A 21,518-nucleotide genomic window follows, 5' to 3' on the forward strand; every position below is an offset into this window, starting at 1 on the left:
AAAAGCTCTATTTTCTCTAATTTTAGCTTAGTTTTTCATATGTACGTTGTACATAGTTCTTTGAGTTTTGTGTAAGAGAAAGGTGTGTAGCTACTTGCGTTTCACCAAAATCGAAGCATCTACACACTTTTGATTGTTGGAACTTGAGGGACTCTAGTCCCACATGGAAGAAATTTTGAAAGATCATACCCTTTTTAAGGACACACCCATGTAAAGATTTAAATGGGCAACAAGTTAATATGTGGGCTTCGGTGGGCTTCCCATAGGAATATGGATATATATATATATATATATATATATATATATATTATATATGTGTGTGTGTGTGTGTCAAAGATGGGCCTTGGGCCTTGGGCCTTTTGGGCTTGGTTTGACTAAATCTGATTTTATTTTTTGCTTTACTGTTTAATTTTTGGATAAAATCTAACAGTTGCAACGGATGGAATCAAACAACGTCAAACAACTGCCGACGCAACTCCTCATCTTGGCTTCTATATTAGGACGACCTTCGGTCGTCATTGATCAATCAATCCACCTTCTTCTTCCTCCTCCAAAAGTTATTCTGAGAAACATAAAGTAAAATTCGTCAGGGTCAAGTTCTTGTGCAAGAACTTGTACCAGATAGTTATATCCTCTAGATAGACATCCGAAACTACAGCACAAGTGGGGACGAATTTCTGTCTTAGGTCACTGCAGTGCAGGCCTCTATCTGATCAAGTTAGTGAATTCAATTTCGAATTAAAGTTATTTGATTTCAATTGATTACTTGTTATATATATATATATATATATATATATATATATATTGAGTTTGTGTTCTATATTTAGATTATATATATATATATATATATATTGTTACTGTTCGTATATACTGATTGGTTGAAACATAGCTCAGTCATAAAACTTGTTTTCATATATTCAAGCCTTTGTTCTTCACCGAAATTACTATACTTTGAAGCATTTCTCATCTTGTATAGCATCTTGGAGTGTAGGAAGAGAATTAGAGGCTTCAATTTGGTTCCAAAAAGAAACAAATTTGTGGGTGTGATCATCTTTCTCTACCATTTCCTCTCTTTAGTTTGATGTTTATGATGTCTATGGCTTGTATGTGTATTAATATGGGTTGTAAGTAGTTGAATTTAAGCCCTAAACGACCTTGTGTACAAAACAATGTAATTTTTCGTGTTTTTGATGTTTATGCATGTTTTGAATCCTGGCTACTTTACTTTAATGCCTCCTAAGTGTGTTTTTAGTCTTATCACCTAGAAGCATGTTTAGAAATTAATGAATTGGAAACTTGAACTTGACAACTTCTTGAATCTGTGAGCTTCTGTAGCCTTTAGATGGTGGCTTAGTGATTCCTACGGGAAATGCTAAGTTGCTTGAATTTCTTACTCTAAACTTAATGCATGTGCCTTGAGTTTAATTGCTCTAAGGGGGGTGTTAGGCTTGCGGTACACAGCCCAGTTTGTGTTTTTATGAAATATAAATGGGGGTAAGGTTGTGTAATTTAACCTAGTTTTACCAAACTTTGTTGAATTACATGGTTAGTTGGTTTTTTGGTAGCTTCACCAAAGCATTGGGGGGAAATTTGTCAAAGCATGTTGTATATGAGTCCAATATCATCAACCAAATCTCAATTCTATAAATTACTAAAGAAGAGATTAACATAAATTTCACTAAATTCAATCAAAATCTAATATTAAATCACATAATATAACATACCCTTCTTATTAAGAACAATAAAAATGTAAATTTATAACTGATATTTGTGAATTTGAATTGTAATGTTGCGTAATGAAATTGTATAACATAAAGTGCATTTGGAATGTTTTTACCTTATGTTTTTGCTTGCTGCAATCCAGTAAGAAACTAAGGTTATGAAGCCTGAGATTATAGAGATAAAGTGATGGATCCAAGAACCAAAAGAGATTTAGAAAAGTTAAGAAGGAAAGGTTGGTGATAAGATTTGGAAGATGATGGTCGGTAGGAGGCTAAGGTCATGAAGCTTGAGATTGTAGAGAGTGACATATCCAAGAACTAAAAGAGATCTAGAAAAGTTTAAGAGAAGCTGGAAGACATTGCAAGATAAAATTTGAAAGATGACGGCCAATGTGAGCTCGTGAGATGACTTTAAATAGTGAAAGAGGAAATCTAGGGTTAGAAGGATAAAATAGTAATTTATAATTTACATGTTTCAAGAAAAAATTGTGGCTCAGTTTGTAATTATCGCCTATGTGGCTTCCATGACAATTGTACAGTTTTAAAGGAGCAATTCGTGATTTTGAACTTCTTTATATTAAAATTTGAAATGATGAACATTCGCATAACTTTGAAGCATTGTTATTATAAAATAAAGAATACATGTGACGCTATATAAGTCATAATATTATAGAAAAATTTTCTTATAGTCCTCAAGTATATCTAACTATGCATGAGAGAATCAAACTTATCAACTCTTCTATCACAGAAAATTGAGGATTACAACATAATTTTTTTTTTTTGCTAAAATATTATAATTTAATGATATTACAAAATTTATGAATTGGGGCTTTAGGCCTCAAACCCCAAGCTTGTTGGTAGTTATAATTTCAATATTGTAAAGATTATGAGTTTGATTCCCACTAACATATGTAAGGATGGAGTGGGCTAAAGGTTATTAAAAATAAATAAATAAAGGCCTCAAAGCTCAAGCAATCAGAACCACAATTTTTGTTTTTTTTAAGCAATCACAAATTTCTTTATCAAAGGTTTTTTTTTTTTTTTTTGAAATACAATTTATGGTTAGTTTGTGCTGGCTTGACCAACTAGTGAATCACACTGAAACAGTTTGGTATGCAATTTTTTTTCCAGTATTCTTAAACATGAAAAACCAAGCTGGGTCCAGTGTGTGCACGACTGCACATTTGGAAGAACCCCCTCTCCTCCTAAACTGTGAATGAGCAGTTGGTATATAAATCATTGGATCATTTTGAAAGTCTGAACCGACTTTAACAACGTTTATGCTTTGTTCTTCAAATCCCTAACAACTTAAAGGTGGAAAACCTTTAAATTTATTATCATTTCTTTTGGGAAATTACATATCAATCTTTTGGAACTCGGCCTTTGATTGCAAGTGAAATGCAACTTAATGTCTATCTGAATACTTGTTGCTCAACTAACTGTGTGGTTGCATCAGATCAGAAGAAAAAAAGTGTGGTTGCATATTTTACACATATCAAAAATGCTAGGAACACTTCCCAGTATGGTTCGCGATCAATTTATGGATTTTTATTACAAGTAATTAACCTACGTTTTTAGTGGTAATTTCGACGAAACGTCTGTCTTATTTGTGAACTTCAGCAGGGAATCCACATCAAATGAAGACATACATACCATAACAAGCATAAGAACTCATTTTACTACTACTTCCCACTTCCCACCAACATGCATCCACCATTTTTGCAACAATCATCTGAACATCGCTTACTTGTGGACTTACTGAAGTTTTGGCAAGCTATATACCAAAGCAATTGAGGAAAAATGCATTTAACACTAGACAAACCGGCCAATAATAGAAGTTCCAAACACAGTAAGCAAAGCAGAAAATTTTTCATCACCAATACTATCAGAGAAATTTCCATACATTATCACAAAACCAACCATATGTGAAACAAACTAGGGCGATATTCAAGTTGCCTACAAAATCAGATTGGGATTAAAGTGAAGGGAAAAAAAAAAGTATGCCAAGCTCTTCTAGCAAAAGTTTATTAGCCACCACCAAGTTTTTACTGATCTCAGTATATGACAAGATGCGTCTAGCCAAGTAAAAGCAACACTTGGTCAACATAAAGCATACAGTATCTCTAGACACGACGCTTCTTCCGGAGTCGGCAGCCATTATGGGGCTTTCGGGTGGTATCTTCAATGTATATAACCGGATTTTGACCCACTCTGGAATTAGTAAAGCCGTCTTTCCAGCTCAAGATAGCTTGCTTCTTCTTCTTGAAATAAGTAAACCCTTTCACCCTCATCACAACTGATTTCAACCCAAAATTTCTGGACATCCGTCCAACATGTTCTGCAGTTGCTTCGGCAGCATAGCGAGACAATTTTGCTCCTCCTTTCATTTCTGGTACAGATCCAGCTGAAGCCCCAAGTTTCTTGTTCCCCTTTGAATCTGTGACGGTAACAAAAGTATTATTACGCATCAACTTTATGTGGACCACATCAGCATTCTGCTCCATATGTCTGATAGGGAACTGAAACTGAGGATCCGCTCGGTTTTCCCTTCCATCTTGGTCTATAACTCCCCTAACAAAGTCCATAGACCTGGAATTCCTTCCAGGAAATCCCGTGACATGATCCAAGCCCGTTCCGGTTGCAACATTCTGAGAAGCATTAACACCCTGCTGAAAACTATCTGCAGAACCTGCAAAAACCCACATTATTTCAATTATTAGCCAGAGGAATGAAAATTTAGGACTCCATCAAAGCTTCTCCATTCACCATTTTTTAACCAACCACATGTGTTAAACTTTTGGCAACAGAATTATCTTGGTGCCCAAAATACTTTGATTCACTATTCTTGAAGAAACAACATCAAACATGGAGTTGAAAACAATCATGATCAGAAGAACCCTAGCATTATATCATTATTATCGACATCTAGTAAAGCATCCCCAAAATGTTGTTACAAGACTAATATGGAGTTGAAATGCAAAGGGACTTAGAAACCAAGCAATAGGCATAATAGTGAGGTCGAAGCAAGAACTTGCCTGGTGGGGGTGGGATCCTAGAGAAGGAGAAGGACCTTAAAGCAGTGAGGTGGGAATGGCATCTGGTCACCCGAGGGACTAGCCGAGAGAACATCACTCGTTTCCACTTGTTTACTACGCCTGCCTCTGCCTGAGAATCAGTAGTAAGTAATTAATACCCGAGAGTAAATACCCAGAAAGAAATTTACAGCAAAACTCTCAATTGGAGCAAACCCCAGATGGAATTAGAGTACCCAGAGAGGAAAATCTCAAATCCCCAAATTAGAGCGAACCCCTAGATTGAAGGAAAGTCTAAATCTTTCTTGAGAGAAATGGAGTTTCTTACAAAGAAGTAACATTGCAGAGAGAGAGAGGGAGAGATAACCTGAATGGTACTATTTCTATCGACTGAAGCTCAGAGAATGAGGATTCCCACGGAGGAGGAAGAGGAGGGAGGCTGCTGCGACTTCACTTTTAACAACTACCTAAAGGAGAGGGGTGTTATCGTCAGTTCATTTGTGATCAAGATTGAGTTTGGAAATCTACACCGTCGAATGTGTGAGATCATGTAATGGACGGCCTAAGATTTTTGTAGACACCTTCGAAAAATGTTGGGAAAATCCAAATGACTCATTTACTTTTTGTAAAAATTTGTACGAAAAAAATTCAGAACACCGAAATACACTTCCACCAACATGAATAAATAGTTTATATCACATAAAAATATATATATATATATATCACTTAAAAAAAATATATATATATATATATATATATTTTGTTATTAAAAAAATGTCAACTACAAATATCAAAAACTGAAATCACCTGATAGATGCCGGATCACTTGCACTGTTCGGCATTTTGTTTGCATATAAACAATACTCTATTTGTTTTTTATTCTAAAAGTTACAATGAGGATGCTTGATGTTGATGGGTTTTTTTTTACCAATGGATCCTATGCAAGTATGAACATCATACATTCATACTTGAAGATAAATATGAAGACTACGTCGGTGATCGAGTCTCAAAAGCTTTTTCTACATGCGTGTTTTCAATATGAACCATTCAAGATACAATGACCAAGCATTCCTAAGATCAATCATACTGAGGGCCAAATCACATTGCACATTCCTTGCGAGAAGATTGGTGTTTTGGTTGGTTAGAAGATGGCCCTTCAACCACTCCCCAGAACCCAAACACAACAGCTTGAAACTCTACGGTGAAACATTGGGAAAGGAGTGGAGATTCCCTTGTACCTCTCTTCTTTTTCCCTCCAAACCAAGTCTCTCTCAAAAATCAGATCACATTAATTTCGAAATTGAGTTACACATGTTCCAGTGAAGAAAAAGAAGTGCAATACATGAAAACACAGCCTAGTGTATAACAGGCTATCAACCGTTGACCCATTTACTCATACATGAAGTGAAAACCTCTTGCTACTCTTAACTATGAACCTTGTTTTTAGCCCCCTTCTCCCTTTCTCTTTGTGATTATAGGTATACATGGCTCTGACAAACTGGGACTGCCCAACTACACCGGGATAAGTGATCAAAAATGGAATTTTCTTTGCATTCTTTTTAGCTACCTTTCCCTCATGTGATTTTTCTTCTGTTAGCTGTATTCATTGGGATTTTCTTTGCTGCGGATTATAGGAACACCATCTTCCCTCCAAAATATTCGCTCTTCACATAATGCTGCTATGACCTCCACATATAAGCGATGCTCCTACATTAGTACAGAACAAATTCAGAAGATATATTGCATAGTGCACAGAATAACAAATCAATGATTCCATCATCCCACAAGGCTGGTTCTTATATAAAATGAAACACTGGGGAAAAGCTCTTTCAGAAATGATTTTTATTTTATGTAGAACTTCTAATTGTTATATCTCAATCTCTTTTTCTTTGGTCCATAAGAGCTTCCATTTCAATTAAGGAGCAAAAGATTAGTCAGTGGAACAGATGAATAAACAAATCACAAAAATCAGTGAAACATAAAATTGCATTACCTCCCTAAGGACCCTCGCAGCCAGCTCCTCAGCAGTGTCATTAGCATGCACTGGGACAACTCTTTGAGCCAGGATACGTCCAGTGTCATAATGCTCATCAACAAAATGTATTGTAGGGCCTGTGTATCTGGACCAAAATGAAAGATACATAATTAGGACACTCATAAAAGTGAAATTTTGATTCAAAACAATTGAATTTTGGTAACTAGTAGCATACCTTGCTCCAGAAGCAATGACTGCTTTGTGAACCCTCATTCCATAGTTACCTTTGCCTCCAAATGCAGGAAGAAGTGATGGATGGATGTTCACTATGGATCTGGGATAAGCTTGAATCAACTCTACCGGTATAAGTTGTAGGTAACCAGCCAGAAGAACAAAGTCAACCTCAAGTCCCCTGATTATATAAGCCATCAAAATGTGATTAACAATTAAAAAAAAAACAATCCTATATAAGACCTACTCATAGATTATCTAACAATGCTAGAATTACGCCTCAATTGGCAGACATTTCCTAGGCTTGTGAATTTTGAAAGGACATTTGGAAGAGCATATACACTGAAGCTGCAGTAACTATCTTCTTCTTTAGTTATTGAAAACAGATTTCAAAAGCATTCAAACTGAATGTATTTCAAATTTTCCCAAAGTGTGAAGACGCTGATAATAGACAGTAAAGATAAATCTCACTAAGTAAGATCTTTTCTAAGTCCTAGAAAGAAGGCTGAATTAAATTCAACTAATCCCCCACTCCCAGTGCAAGATTGAGTTAACAGAGCTCTCCTTCTTAGCAAAGTTGTATAACCTTCTTATAAGCACCGAAAGAATACAAGGATGGTTCAACTTTCAAAAATACCACGGAGAGATAGATAAACTTGACAAATACAACTTAAAATCTTATATGAAAGAAGAGACTGACCTAAGGACAGCAACGAGGTCAATTGGAGATATTCCATCAGGCTCTTTTTTTGTTTTGGGAAACAGCACAACTGGGAGGCCCTTATCTCTTGCATAGTCAGCACCTCCACAACCTGGAACGTTCCAATTTTAATAAGACACAATACACATTAATGACCATATTATAATCACATAAACCGTTTATGCAATACATTCCTGAAGCTCCGGACTTCTCAAACAGTTTTTAACAAAGTTGTGAGAGTAACGCAGCAAAGAGAATGCTGTAAACAGCAAGCGTCAGATTGAGAATTCAGGTATTGACAGTGAGCCGAAGTATGAGAATTCTGAATTCAACAGTCAAAAAGTTGAAGACAAAGTTGACAGCGCAACTGTGCCAGTTGAAACTCCTAGCTATGGTGCATTGTACTATGAACCACCACCACTGGACAGCTCTATTCCATTAGATTCAGGGCTTTCAAACTTGCATTGCTTTCAGCATGACTACAAGTGTAGTCCGAACTCGTCACCTGTTAGTTTCTTCACTCCTCCTACTGCAAAGAATACTGGTTTATGTAATTGAAGCCCTGAATCAATTTTGAAAATAGCTGCTAAGACACTCCTATTTTGCGAAAAAGAAAGTCGGCCCAAGGACATTTACCTCCTAACAAACTTAGGATAGTTGATAGTGAATCAGTCAGGGAATCGCTCATTGTTCCCAAAGAACAGGAAAGAAACAAACATAGTGTGGAACTGTCTGTGTGACAGTCCAACCAGTCATGGTATTAATACACTGGTCCTAATGGTAAGGCTTTTAATGCATCTCCTCCATAACGGTTAAGATCCAGGAGGACTGCTGTTTTCAAGTCTGTGGAGAAACAATTTCAGTTTACATGTGAAGAAGAGTATGCTAGTAATTCCAAACCTGTGGAGTTATCTGCAAATGGGGGCACTGCTGTCACCAAAGATTGTTCACATGCAACAAAGATGGGAGTTACCCAGGGCACACACTATAAGTTACAATTTTACTTATCGTTGTTCTTAAAGCTACTTTGTCTATCTTTTTGCTTCACCTGTTTTTATAGTATGACATAGGTTCATGCTCAATAGGGGGTTTTATTTTATTTTCTATTTTGCTTGTGAATGGGGATCTGACAATAACAACTACCATGTCTCTGAGTGGAAAATGCTAATGAGCTCAATACCTCTCTATGAAATATCCGTTAGTCAAGTCTGTCAACTATCTGTTTGAACAGTTTTCTCCAATATTATACATGTTAATTATATGCACAGATAAAGAGCTTGCAATGTTAATGATGCAGAATGTAGTGTGGCAAGTGATAGATATTTTATTCTAGGATAGAGGAACTAAAGTTGTCATTCTTTTCGTTGTGGATTTTAGTACTTGGATCTAATCTTAACCTTTTGTGTTGCCCAGTCTTTTCTTGCAAAAAATAGAAAAAAGCCAAACAAGATTTGTCAGGGTGAAGTCAGCATTTAAAAGGTTTCCTGAACGTTTGAAATTTGTCATACATAGGAGTATGGAAGCTTCATTTGCTCGCAACTGTCTAACCTTCATTTGTTTAGAAGCTTGCTTGCGTTAGTAGTTTCTTTGGTTCTTTAATATATTTTCCATTTACTGAACAAAAAAAAAAAAAAACGCAGCAAAGAGAATTCCGAACAACTCTACATCTGCATCAGCAGAGCTTCTACTGTTCTGTAACTAGGAAATGAAGTAGATTATGTTCTAAAAACTTATATTCTAAGTTCACATGCAGTTTAAATAAGGCTAAAACATGTATATCAAACAAAAACAAGCAATCAAGAATAATAAACAACTCCCAGAAAGAAAAGTTGATCAAGCAATAATATCATAATCTGAAACAGAATGGATACCTTGTTTATTAGTAACTAAAACAACAATGTCTCCATGAATTGAACCCCGAATGCAGGCTTCATGAATGGACCGAAAATTGGAGCCTCCACCAGACACAAAAACCGCAAGCTTTTTCCGCCTAATCCCATTCCCCAAATCTTCACTATCAGAAGAAGCAATGACCCCACTTCTCTCTGTGCTGCTCCTACACTCTATCCTAGACAATGCCCTCTGTGAATTACAAGGGCAGGCCTTGAAGGAGACCCATTTGTGGGATTGACCAAAATATGTGGAAGCAGTAGAAGAAGAAGAGGGCAATCTTGCAAAGAATTGGGTCTTGGGGTTTTGCACCATTGGGGTTGAGCAAAACCCAGAAAGCAGATGCTGAACTTCCATATTGAAAGACCCTAAACCCTAAACCCCACAATCCTTGAGTTCAGAGAATGGGGCGAACACAGGAGGAGGAGGAGGAGGACATCGCCAAAAACCAAAAAAAGTGAGGGAATAAAAGGAATGCATAGGGGTATTATTGTCATTTCATCTCACGTTCGAATCAAGTCTATTGGTGTCACTGTGTTGGCTTCAATTCCATCCAAAAGAACCAAAACCTATTTGGTCTTTTAAGAAACGATGGGAAATCGACGGAAGGGTACGAGTGGCGGAGGAGAAACAGACCTTCACGCGGCGGCGAGGTCCGGCGACCTGAGTGCAGTTCAGGTGATTGTCAGCTCCAACCCTTTGAAGGTCAATGGGAGAGATAAGCACTCCAGAACTCCGTATCCTTTTTTCCCATGTTCTTCAATTCGATTCAATTCAAATGAATTGCAATTTGTATTTTGAAGTATTGTTTTTTCAATTCTCTAATTTGGTGTTCGTAAGTATGGTTGGATTTTGAATGTGATGATGGGTATGAGTCTGAACTGATAGTTAGGTTGGTCCTTCATGGAATTAGGGGTTTTCATGGGATTTTAGCAGTTGAGTGAATTTGATTGCAAGCCCCACCTTACATTTTCTGTTAGTTTTATCGGAAAAGGACAATCTTGGCTATAATCGAAAAGAGGGTGTTTCAATTTGTTTCTTGTCATTTTGATATGTAAAGATTTGATGGCGTTTCTAGTGAAAAAAAAAATTGTGATTTGATGTGGGATTCTAGATGTTTGTGGTTACTGCATTGTTTCATGGATTAGTTGTTGCTTTATGTTTTTCAAATGTGTGCTTGCTTGAGTAACCAGGCAACTTGGCAAATGACTGGCTCTGGTTTTTGAGTTGATTAGCTGCTCAAAAACTCTTGCATGGTTAACTACTTGTAGAAGTTAAAAGTTTGTTTCTTTGACAATTGATTTTATCAAAGACTACATTTAGCTGCATGGGCTGGGCAAACGGAAGTGGTGAATTTTCTGTGTAAGAACAAGGCTGACGTTGGTGCTGCTGCTATGGATGACATGAAAGCAATACACTTTGCTGCGCAAAAGGGACATTTAGAGGTTGTTCGGGCTCTACTTTCTTCTGGAGCTTCGGTCAAGTCTTCCACTCGCAAAGGTCTGACTCCGCTACACTTTGCTGTTCAAGGGTCCCATGTGGAACTTATCAAGTATTTGGCTAGGAAAGGTGCGGATCTCACTACAAAGACAAAAGCAGGGAAGACCCCTCTTGATCTTGCTAGCAATGATGAAGTCCGCTCTTGTTTGGAAGAGTGTGAAAGGTCCTCTGAGAAAGGGGATCTGAATGGTAAACAGAAAGATGAAGAATCTGATCCAAAGACAACCCAGCAGGAAGATGTGAAATCTGGAGGTGAAGCTCCAGATTCTGTCAATGATGAACATGCCAAGGATGAAAGTCTGAAGAGGAAGGGTGATAATTCTGAGGAAGCCTCGGGGGAACCTAAAAGAGCAAGAGTTTCTTTGAACCATCTCCTTACTGCTGATGATGATATACAGGACGACGAATGAAGTTTCTAAAGGAGACTAGTATAGTAAAATGACCTTTGATCAAGCAGCTAACTGCTATAGTCATAGAATGGTGTAGCTCTTTCAGTCTTTGTACTACGATATAGGATCTCATCGATCAACGACTGTTTGAAAAGTAAATTAATTCTGTTTTTCTGTCTTTTCCTATTATAAGCTTGTTCTTGTCTTCCACATTTATGTTTACTTTTGCCCACCAGCACGGTGGTGTAGTGGCTGTAACGCCTTCTCTTGTTGTGAAGAAAAGTGATGCATCTTAAGTGGCCTCAAACCTGCTTATCATCCAGTTCATAGTTTCTGGTTGTGAAAGATTAATTCTAGATGAAATAGATCCACATTGTCCGCCAAAGTTTAGTTGGCACAATTTAGTACTGTATCTTCTTGGCTACATATATTATTCATCTATTTGCTGATTATAAGCATACCAGAACCAAATAAAACATCTTCTTTTTTTCTTTTGAACAATGTTTATCGTTGTCTACTTTATGCATCTAGTAGTACTTGTATCATAGCGGATTGATTGAGATATAAACGATTTTATCGTGTATCAAAAATATTTGCAGTATCTATGTAAAAGATTCACACCTGCAGCTGACATCAGGGCTTAGGTCGTAGGATCATGTTCTAGAGGGTATCGAGAGAAGTGAGAATTTTGGGGAAGAATTTAGGGGAAACAATCTGAAAACTCTCTTTCGAAGTTCATTAACAGAAAGTCTAGGGCTAGTGGCCGGGTAGTGTGAGATGGGAAAGATCAAGGCCAGTTAGTGACCAAATCCTGCAAGTCTGCAACTATGTATCTAGTTAATAATTATTGATATTGGCATAGCATGGTGTATACTGTGTTCAATGATAAAGTTTCTTATTGGAGAATGGAGATAATGCGGCTACTCGGTAATAGAGATAATTCATCTTCTTAGACTTGAGACCTGCGAGACTCTGTCCGGCAGCTGAAGGAAATATGCAACTGCTTAATGTAATAAACTGGTGGTGAGTGATTGATTGATACACTTTCATGTTACCATCCGTTAATGATTAATTATTCTCATGTTTTAATACACCCAAAAATCGGAAGCCCTTAACTTGCAAGCCAAGTAGACACAGTTTGAGGAAGGAAATTGAGCACCTCTTTCCTACTTTCATATTGATTCCCCAAACAAATCATCAACAAAACTATCCGCTTTAGGAATACAAAATATGGGAAAGGTCTGCTGCTCTATATATAAAAGCTCCAAACCAGTTTTTTCCTGAAGTCTCAACGTTTCTCAGCCTGGTTCTTAATAAGCATAATCAGCTCAACTTTCTTGAGTTTCTTCAGTATTTTTATAGCTCTGCTGAAGTAATAGCTCTTGTTGTTCTGCTGTAAATAACTGTAACAGATCTGGAGCAGATTGATAATGATGATTACCTACTCTCAACTGCTCTTGATGGCAATGACACACGGGGTTCTAACTCCCATAGCAATAGAGCGCGGTCTTCCTCTGACTTAAGTCAGTTCGGTGTTTTCAGTAGTAATGGGATGGTCAAGGTAGACGAAGAGAGTGAGGAGCATAAGTTGATAAAGATTTTCTTTGATTTGGGTATGGGAACAGAAGCCAATGTCGTGGCTGTACACAAGAATTTGTGCTCTGAAAGAACGACAAGTCGAGCAAGATTGGAGAGGTTTTGGAGTTTCTCCAAGGCAGTGGCTCGAAAGCATGGGGGCAATGCCAATATTGTGCCTGCTTGGTATGGTGGTTCCAGGGATGAGATATGTGAGATTTTGTTGAATGGGTTTAGTCTTAGAGAACCTACATCTAATGATGAACCTTACGGTGTTGATAGCATCCATTTGGCTCCTCTGAATTGTTCTTTTGATGGGTAAGCCTCAACATGATTTTTAGTATTCAAAGCATTGAATTTTGAATCAATTTTCACTGAAGCTAACATATGATTCTGTTTTTTTGTAGGGCTTTATGTTCAGTTGCTGATGACAGTGGACTAAGGCACATACTACTTTGTAGCGTCATTTTGGGGAAGACAGAATTGGTGTCCCCAAATTCGAAGCAAGCTCCAACAAGCTCGATTGTGGTGTGGATGATCCTGTGAACCCAAGAAGATATATCATATGGAGTGATTTCATGAACTCTCACATCTGTCCTCTGCATGTTGTAAGCTTCAAGGCTCCTCCTCCTCCTTGCTTAAGTCCCAAGTCTCCTAAAAAAATGCGTATCCCCAGCATCCCTAAACTTGCAAAGTCCTTACCTCCGTCAAAAGTGGCTTCAATTTATTAAATGCATCAAGGAACTTCAAGGAAGTAAGATTAGGATGATGATCAGTTTTCCGGCCCATTGCTTAAAACCTCCAAGGATGAGTTTCCCTACTACAAAGCTACGACAGTTCTTAAATCATTCTAGAATGGCATTGAGTGTTAAATGCAGCAAGGAACTTCGAGCAAGTATGGTTAGCGCCGCACAGTCAATACAAAAACCGAGGAAGATCAGTTTTTCAGCTCATTGCTTAAAACTACGACCCTCAACCTCCCCAAGTTCTTAGATGTTTCTAAAATGGCTTCAATTGCTAAGTGCCACAAAGAGTTTCGACCAAACAGGATTAGTCAACCAAAGCTTTTACAAAAACTGAGGCTTCTAGCCAGTGACAGGCTTACAAAAGCAAGGAGCTAATAGAGAAAGGCACTTATGTAATTCATGTTTTTATGTAATAGTTTCTATTAATAGTCATGGCATATCATATAAGATGAGAATTGGGAATAATAGAAGAATACCATTAACTATGAAATCAAAACATAAGTACTTCATTCCCATGAAGCTTACGAACTGGTTCTGCATTACATTATCAGGCATTAAGCCAGCTACCTGGGTATGCAAATTCTCAAAAATAACCTTCTAGAGGAACTATAAAGTTATGCTATAATTCTCAAAAGAACCTTGAGGTACCAAAAAGCATAACCGTCCCACCAAAAACCCCAAAGTTCGCCCTTCCTTTCAAGTTAGCAACATCATTTAAAATCCACATCCACATGGAGAGGACTAGATGGTGAACCATTCTCTTCACTCGCTGCTACCTTAGCCTTCTTCCTTCCCCTGGTCCTTGATCCAACACCTTCAACAGCTAGACCAGCAGCAGCTTTGTTCCCACGTTTTGCCACTGGAGCCTGTAACTCATTGCTCTCCTTGGCTATATCTAAATCAGAATCTCCATTAACACCATTAGTCTGGATAGCAGAAACTTCATTACTTGATGGTGAGCCGTTATCTTCACTCACAGCTTCCTTAACCTTCTTCCTTCCCCTGGTCTTTGCTCCAACACCTTGGCCAGCTTGACCAGCATTTTTCTTCCCACGTTTCACAACTGGAGCCTGTACCTCATTACTTTCCTTGGCAACTTCCATCTCAGAATTGGTCTCCTTGGCTATATCTAAATCAGAATCTCCATTGACATCATTAGTGTGGACAGCAGAAACTTCATTACTTGATGGTGAGCCGTTCTCTTCACTCACAGCTTCCTTAGCCTTCTTTGTTCCCCTGGTCTTTGCTCCAACACCTTGGCCAGCTTGACCAGCAGTTTTTTTCCCTTGTTTCGCAACTGGAGCCTGTACCTCATTGCTATCCTTGGCAATTTCCATCTCAGTATCTCCATTGACACCATTAGTCTGGACAGCAGAAATTTCATTTACCTCCACAATATCACTCTTTGGTGAGTCATTACCAGTATCAACTTTCAGTCGTTTGGGACTGCCTTTGGGGTTGCATTTTGTTGGAGAAGTCTGCTCACCATCTACCACAGCTGCTTCTTCTGGCATTTCTCTGCTATTTTCATTGTCAGGAATGTCCATTTCTTCACTTGATTCATCAGCTGATTCTACATTCGCTTCCTCTTCTTTCAGTGACTCAATTGCTTTCATTATCTCTGTGTTCACCTGTCAAGTTCAAAGGCACAAGCTACTGTAAAATTTGCCTCCATTTGTTAACAGATGTTATTGCTTGAAACTAAGTTGAATTTAATCATTTTTTTCTTTCTTTTTGATTGCCAAGAAGACAAGGATAATGAAGGCCAACAGGCACTTAGTTATTTCAGGATTAGATTATATTTGTTGCTCTACCATCTTCCAAGTTCTGAGCAATCAAGTGAAGAAAAACCAATAATGTTCTATTCCTAGATAAAAGCAAAATGCACAAAAGACAAACCTGGGGATTTTGAACAAAATCAGTGACATCGGTGGGACAGGAAGGGCAGGTCAGTACATTCCTTTGAGTTCGAAGGGATCTTCCACCTCTGTTTCTTTCTGTCACCACACTCTTACCCGCAAAAGCACCTTGAAAACATGACTTGCAGAAATTATGACCACATGATGTGGTAACGGGTGATGTCATCACCTGGCGACAAATAAGGCAGCTAAATTCTGCAGATGGAGATGGATAAATGTTAGCATGACTGTAAATTATCTTACAATCAACCAAAATATCCAACGAGGTTTACAATAATAGTCGATACCACTTAATTGAATCTAGATCAGTTAGACTGAATAGAATCACCAACAACCAAATTACCTAGTTTTCTTCTATTCGAAAAAAATTTAACAATTGTGGCTCTGTGTAGTTTTTAAGCACCAAATGTTGCCAAATAGGAAAAGAAAAATTTATTGATCAAGTGGGCACATCAGTATCAGGAATTGAGGGTGGAGGGAGGGAGAGAGAGTGATAGAGATGAAATAGAAAACCTTTCAAGAGCCTCTCCCGTACAGTCATGTTCTGTGCTCTCCTCATTGCTTTCCTTGACCTCTTTCGATCAGCAGGATCTAATGTTTGAACAGGTTTTTTGCTGATAGGTGGTGCCTTTATCCATTTCCAGCGGCCATCTTTCTCCTAATAAAGTAGTCCATTAAATTCAGGGAATTCAGAGAAAAAAAAAAACATGAGGACAGTAACTAAGGCACTAAGCAGCAGCCACAAAATGCTCCCAGGTAAAAAGGGCAGTAATTCCCAATGGATTCTGATGTTGACAAAAAAAAAATATTTCAAAATCAGTAAAAGTATCAGCTTACCTCAAAGTCCCATGATGGACTTGCATTCCTCTCTGTTATGTTTGTGGCTTTTGCCAGCTCGGGTATTGCTGGTAGTGGTCTAGGCCGATCTCCATGCTCATCACTGCAGTGAAAGTTGGAAAATATCTAGCAAAGAGGTGTATAAAAGGAAGAGTGTAGAAATAAGCTAAAACAAACCTTGTCCATGGTGCAGGTTCGTTGTCACATCTGACAAAAAGATACCGGCAGACTTTAAACCCCTATAAAGCGAAAAAACATATTAGTTTTATGTTATGAAATTTGAAAAACTATCTAGCCTCTTAAAAGTCAGGGATAGCGCATATTTACCTGGACTCCCACCTTTCTCCAACATTTCTCAATTCTATAAACTCCATCATACCGCAACCCCTTCTCAGGGGCATATGCGGAGCGCTTCTCCTTGTGCGATCTAATTATGAAATGGAAGAGTAAATATTCAGAATACTAATCTAAAAGCAGAGCAACTCCACTGGAAGCTGTGTTTTACCCATTATACTGAAAGGATATATGTATGCCTCTAAAACCAAACAAAAATTGACACCAAGACACCCACATATATTATTTGATAATTTGTCCCATCAATTCAACCTCTAATACAGGAGTGCCACCACTTTATTGGGCCATAATAGGCATCCAATCTATCAAAGACAAGTACTATATCAAACTCCAATACCAGATAATTATCTCAAATCTCAATAGCATGGGACAAAAAACTTGAAATAGAATGCATTTTTGTAGGCTGAGGCAACAAAAGGAAAAACTACCAATATGAAGAACCACTCAATTAAGGAAAAATCAAAGATCAACCATCAAGCATAAAAACAAAATATCTTACTGCAAATACATTGCTTGCTACACATATTTGTCAAACAAAGACATCAAGGGTTGAGGATATTAATGACATTATACGGAAAAAGGAAAAAGCAACACATGGCAAGAGAGTTTTGAGCATTATCCTTACCTTACCACCCTTACAGGATAGCCTTTCTGGCAACTAACTTGGAGCGCCTTGTTATACTTTTCAAAAGTCTGGTCAAAGGACTGGTCCTTATTAGTTCGCTTGTTCCCACTCAAATCTCTTCCGCCACTGCATGCACAATGATGTAAGCAACTTGAAAAATGAAATGTATTGTCTTAAAATATAAGAATATTCATGAAAATGGAAAGAAGACACAATAAAAGAGGGGCGTTGAATGCCAGACCTTCCTGTGTATAAGAACCATTCTCCATGATCCTCATCATCAAGGTACCCTCCTGAAAGCACAACAGACTGTGCGCCATGGTTAGACTGTCCAGCTATACCAGAAACATGGGGAAAATGTGCACCCCATTGTCGACATTCCAGCCTATCCTCCCAACATTCCCCAACCATGACACCTTGATTTCTCTCGGGATCATTTTCAGCAGGTATAGGTCCAAAATGATCTGAAGGAATTGTAACAAATATCTTGCCACTTGCAGCATTAGCTTTTCCAGTCTTTTGTGCTCGCTCAGTAGTGTATGCTTTGTCAGGCCTGTCTTGGTTTTGTATGTAATGATATACCTTGGCAGCCACCCCAGTAACATGTGATTTTGAAAGCTTAGCCATACGTATGGCAATTACAAGGGAAGAGTTGATTCGGGGTTGACTTGCCATCTTTTGAGGAATTGGAGCACGGCACTTTGCACAAGTATGCTTTCGTTGCCCAACCCATTTCTGGAAGCACTTCAGGCAGAAATTGTGGCCGCATGGTGTCTGAAAACAAGACACAGCAGTAAGCAATGAGGATACAAGCTTAAAGATAGAAAGAATCAATTATATGGGCTGTGTTTTACGATCCTATGTATCAAGTTATGCAATTCATTGGTTTAATAACTACTAGCTAGGCATGACCGTATGGAACAATAAGAATCTCAATATTAAGGAACAAATGATCGAATAGGCCATCCATAATCAGCAAAACCCATTATTTCCTTGATTGGCACATAGTAAAATTTAAAAAAGGAAGTTTTCGAAAACTCAAATTGCCAAGTTTCAAACAAAGTAATAACCTAAAGAAAGCACTAAAAAGAAAGAATGAATAGAAAGAGCAGAAAAGGTGATAGGACCACAAGGACCCAAATACAGGATGAGAGGGAACAAAAAGCAAATAAAACAGCACAACTAGTGTGCACTATCACATCAACATATGCCATTTCTTTAAACAGAAACAACAGAAGCTAAAGAAGAATAAAGGACATTATAATAAGAACAACTACCAAGTCTTTATTTGGGTTTATTAAAGGAACCAACAATCCATGGTCCAGAAACGAAAAGGGTTAGAGGAAATTTTGCAAAATAGGTGTTAAATTTATGTATAAGCATCAGGACTGACACAAGCACATAGAGCAAACCATCATTTTATAGCAGAAAATGCCAAAATTAGTGCAGAACCCGTAAGACAAATATGCTTAGCTCGCCTTTTGAGTGAATTTTTTATTGAGACTCAAAGAAACATGGAGATGCAGCTTATAACATAAACAAAAAATAATAATAAACAAAAAAAAAAAATTAATCTCTCCGTTAAGAGGAAAGAAAAAAAAAATAGAAGAACAGTAACACCAACTAGTTAAAACAAGCAACAAATCCAAAGACCACCACCACAATTACCCCAAGTAGTCATAGAATCTAATTTCATTTCATCGCACTACTTCTACCGCATTCCACTACTTTAAATCGTCAGATCTAACTTCTTTAATGGTTTAAATAAAAACCGAAGCATCTACTGGTAGAAATCGAAGTTTGCAGATGAATTTTCCAAATTTCAAAAATAAAAATAAAAGCAAAAACAACAAGAACAAATTAGAGGAAGAGTGCTCACCGTGACAGGTCTCTCCGGCAGCTGCATACAGAAAGAGCAGTTGAAAATCCCATCCAGAACATCCAACACGTCCTTCTTCGCTCCTTTCTTTTCCTCCTCCTCCTCCTCCTCCTCCGCCTTTCCGCTCATCAGCTCCTGTCGCTTCTTCGCCTTCTCCTCCTCCGTCAGCGACTCGTCCGCCATTATCGCCTGGATCTTGGCTATCAAGTCCCCGGACTCGCCGGACTTCACAGCCGGAGCCCCGCCTGAGATCGAGGTGCAGTCCGGGCACTCCCACTGAGCCGTCGAGGCCAAGGTTTCGGGGCGCGAGCCGGGAGCGAGGCAGGAGGCGTGCCAGGGGGTGACGCAGGTCTTGCAGGTCAGCTTCTCCTCGTCGGACGGCTTCGCCTTGCAGAGCATGCATACGCCGTCGCCGTCGCACGGCAGTTGGCTAACGTGCGCCATGGCCGGAGAGAGAGAGAGAGAGAGAGAGCTAAAAGGCGCCTAGGGTGAAGACAAGGAATTGAGAGAGAGAGAGAGAGATGGTTTGGGTAAGAGTGAGTGGGTTTTAATGGAGAGGAGGGAGGGAGATGGAGAGACGCGGGTTAGTGAAAATGGTCGGTGGGTTTGAAATTTTTGGGGCAGGATCTGGTGCGATGCGGTTTAGGCTAAATCGGCGTGGTTTATGTAGTGATTGGTCCACGTCGCCAGAGTCAAATGAATTCGCTTAAGTTGACTGGATTTGAATATTTGGCGATCCCGCTTTCGCAGCTTTCATGGGGATAGTGCGAATTGCGCTCGATTTTTAATAATGTATTTCCTTGTCTGGCGGTCGATTTTATTTTCTTTACAAAAAGAAAAATATATATTGGGTTCCCCACTATTTATGTGGGTGGAATGACTAAACTATAATTTTCTCCTTTTTTTTATATATTTGGGGACCCAAAGGGTCCAAAAGAAAAAAACTATAGATGAGAAATCATGGTTTTAAACTTAGGACTTTCACACAAGTCGTCAAGAAGGAGATTGATAACTTGCGGAGGAGGTTGCTCCATGAAATGCACACCCAAGTCCTCAGTAAGGCTACACTTGGATAGCATGTCAGCAACCATGTTAATTTCCCCAAAAACATGCTTCACATCACAGCTCACAAACTTCTGCATCAAGTAATGGAAAATATTTATAATGGATTTCAAATGATGCAGTTCATCCACTTTTTGCTTTCTATTGTTTTGCATTTCTTTTTTAAATTTAATTCATGAAAATTTCATAATTACAGTAATTTATTAATGAATATGTATAATTGAAATCTCCCTATACAACCAATTCTAATCCTAGGCTAGGGTTCTCTTGCTCTCTAGAAGCCGCCACCAAACCAAGGTTATCTTCTGCAATCCCATACTCGTCCGGTGCTGTTCTGATGTCACCTTGTCGGCATCGGGATGCTGCCGGATGGGTGATGTTTTGGGTCTATGGTCTTTGAGTTCTAAGAGTGCTTGGTCTTATGGGTGTTGACGGTGAAGGTTGAGGTTTTTCTCCGGATTGTTGCAAGCTGTTGTAGGTGTGCATTGTTTCAGGATTGAAGAGGAGGCGGCGAACTGGGATCAGGCCCAAGCAAGTGTGGCGGTGAGGCGGGTTGGGAAGCGGTGGATTCTCACCTATTTGGGTTGTGGATCTACCTTTTTGCAGGTCGTTCTTTCTTTCATCCTTGAGTGGGTAATGGTGGTGATTCCTGAAGCGAAAGCGAGAGGAGGTAGCGGCGGTTCGGTACGGTACGGTAAGGCAGGACGGCGGCGGGTCTTGGCGGCAAGGCTGCGGCAGGTCAAGTCAGTACTGCTGCGGCGAGTTGTGGTGGCTAACGCTCGTGGGTACACAGATTGCAGATTGTGCATTTGGAGTGAACCTGGGCCTTGCTTGTTGGGCCTAGGGCTTAGCTTTCTTCGAGTTTTTTGCCTTTAGTCAATTTATTTCTTCTTTCGAATAAGTCCTTTTCTTAGGACCCTATGCTCGTTAGTTCTTAGTGAGCGCTAATGAGTATTTGTTACTTTGCGTACTCGCCTATAAACTACGGATTTGTCATAGTTATAGGCTCGCTTTAGATAAGTGAGCAATAAGTTCAAATATAGTTGGTCTATCCTATGTACCATTGTGGCTTCTCCACGAATT

The 21,518-nt window shown here is 38.7% G+C and overlaps 4 protein-coding genes and 1 pseudogene across 4 annotated transcripts; 2 read left to right on the plus strand and 3 right to left on the minus strand.

Moving 5' to 3' along the window:
- Positions 1-3,555: 3,555 nt before the first annotated feature.
- On the minus strand, positions 3,556-5,268 carry LOC112178553 (probable ribosomal protein S11, mitochondrial). Its single transcript, XM_024316703.2, has 3 exons — positions 5,121-5,268; positions 4,757-4,886; positions 3,556-4,410 (listed from the first exon to the last, which is right to left on the minus strand). The coding sequence occupies exons 2-3, from the start codon at positions 4,848-4,850 to the stop codon at positions 3,845-3,847; spliced, it is 660 nt and encodes a 219-aa protein (XP_024172471.1). The 5' UTR covers positions 4,851-4,886; positions 5,121-5,268; the 3' UTR covers positions 3,556-3,844.
- Positions 5,269-6,020: 752 nt separating this feature from the next.
- LOC112179610 (phosphoribosylglycinamide formyltransferase, chloroplastic) lies at positions 6,021-9,997 on the minus strand. Its single transcript, XM_024318072.2, has 5 exons — positions 9,531-9,997; positions 7,660-7,771; positions 6,964-7,140; positions 6,747-6,873; positions 6,021-6,460 (listed from the first exon to the last, which is right to left on the minus strand). Exons 1-5 carry the CDS (start codon positions 9,904-9,906, stop codon positions 6,347-6,349), a joined length of 906 nt encoding a protein of 301 aa, XP_024173840.1. The 5' UTR covers positions 9,907-9,997; the 3' UTR covers positions 6,021-6,346.
- An 84-nt stretch (positions 9,998-10,081) lies between these two features.
- Positions 10,082-11,760, plus strand: LOC112179611 (putative ankyrin repeat protein RF_0381). Its single transcript, XM_024318073.2, has 2 exons — positions 10,082-10,286; positions 10,862-11,760. Exons 1-2 carry the CDS (start codon positions 10,141-10,143, stop codon positions 11,457-11,459), a joined length of 744 nt encoding a protein of 247 aa, XP_024173841.1. The 5' UTR covers positions 10,082-10,140; the 3' UTR covers positions 11,460-11,760.
- A 541-nt stretch (positions 11,761-12,301) lies between these two features.
- Positions 12,302-13,744, plus strand: LOC112177763 (annotated as a pseudogene).
- A 470-nt stretch (positions 13,745-14,214) lies between these two features.
- Positions 14,215-19,912, minus strand: LOC112175078 (E3 ubiquitin-protein ligase ORTHRUS 2). Its single transcript, XM_024312743.2, has 9 exons — positions 19,374-19,912; positions 17,736-18,268; positions 17,495-17,620; positions 16,843-16,942; positions 16,693-16,754; positions 16,516-16,618; positions 16,192-16,336; positions 15,659-15,873; positions 14,215-15,390 (listed from the first exon to the last, which is right to left on the minus strand). The coding sequence occupies exons 1-9, from the start codon at positions 19,815-19,817 to the stop codon at positions 14,470-14,472; spliced, it is 2,649 nt and encodes an 882-aa protein (XP_024168511.1). The 5' UTR covers positions 19,818-19,912; the 3' UTR covers positions 14,215-14,469.
- Positions 19,913-21,518: the final 1,606 nt, after the last annotated feature.

This window comes from Rosa chinensis, chromosome 7 (genome assembly GCF_002994745.2).
Source record: "Rosa chinensis cultivar Old Blush chromosome 7, RchiOBHm-V2, whole genome shotgun sequence".
NCBI lineage: Eukaryota > Viridiplantae > Streptophyta > Magnoliopsida > Rosales > Rosaceae > Rosa > Rosa chinensis.

Coding starts and splice junctions, on each gene's coding strand:
- LOC112179610 (XM_024318072.2), bottom strand. CDS start 9,906: ATGGAAGTTCAGCATCTGCTTTCTGGGTTTTGCTCAACCCCAATGGTG. Junction 7,772..9,530: donor TTTAGTTACTAATAAACAAG/GTATCCATTCTG, acceptor GGAACGTTCCAG/GTTGTGGAGGTGCTGACTAT. Junction 7,141..7,659: donor GACCTCGTTGCTGTCCTTAG/GTCAGTCTCTTC, acceptor TTATATAATCAG/GGGACTTGAGGTTGACTTTG.
- LOC112175078 (XM_024312743.2), bottom strand. CDS start 19,817: ATGGCGCACGTTAGCCAACTGCCGTGCGACGGCGACGGCGTATGCATG. Junction 16,755..16,842: donor GGAGAAAGGTGGGAGTCCAG/GTAAATATGCGC, acceptor TTCGCTTTATAG/GGGTTTAAAGTCTGCCGGTA. Junction 16,619..16,692: donor GAACCTGCACCATGGACAAG/GTTTGTTTTAGC, acceptor CTTTCACTGCAG/TGATGAGCATGGAGATCGGC.
- LOC112179611 (XM_024318073.2), top strand. CDS start 10,141: ATGGGAAATCGACGGAAGGGTACGAGTGGCGGAGGAGAAACAGACCTT. Junction 10,287..10,861: donor GATAAGCACTCCAGAACTCC/GTATCCTTTTTT, acceptor ATTTTATCAAAG/ACTACATTTAGCTGCATGGG.
- LOC112178553 (XM_024316703.2), bottom strand. CDS start 4,850: ATGTTCTCTCGGCTAGTCCCTCGGGTGACCAGATGCCATTCCCACCTC. Junction 4,411..4,756: donor TAGGATCCCACCCCCACCAG/GCAAGTTCTTGC, acceptor GGGTTTTTGCAG/GTTCTGCAGATAGTTTTCAG.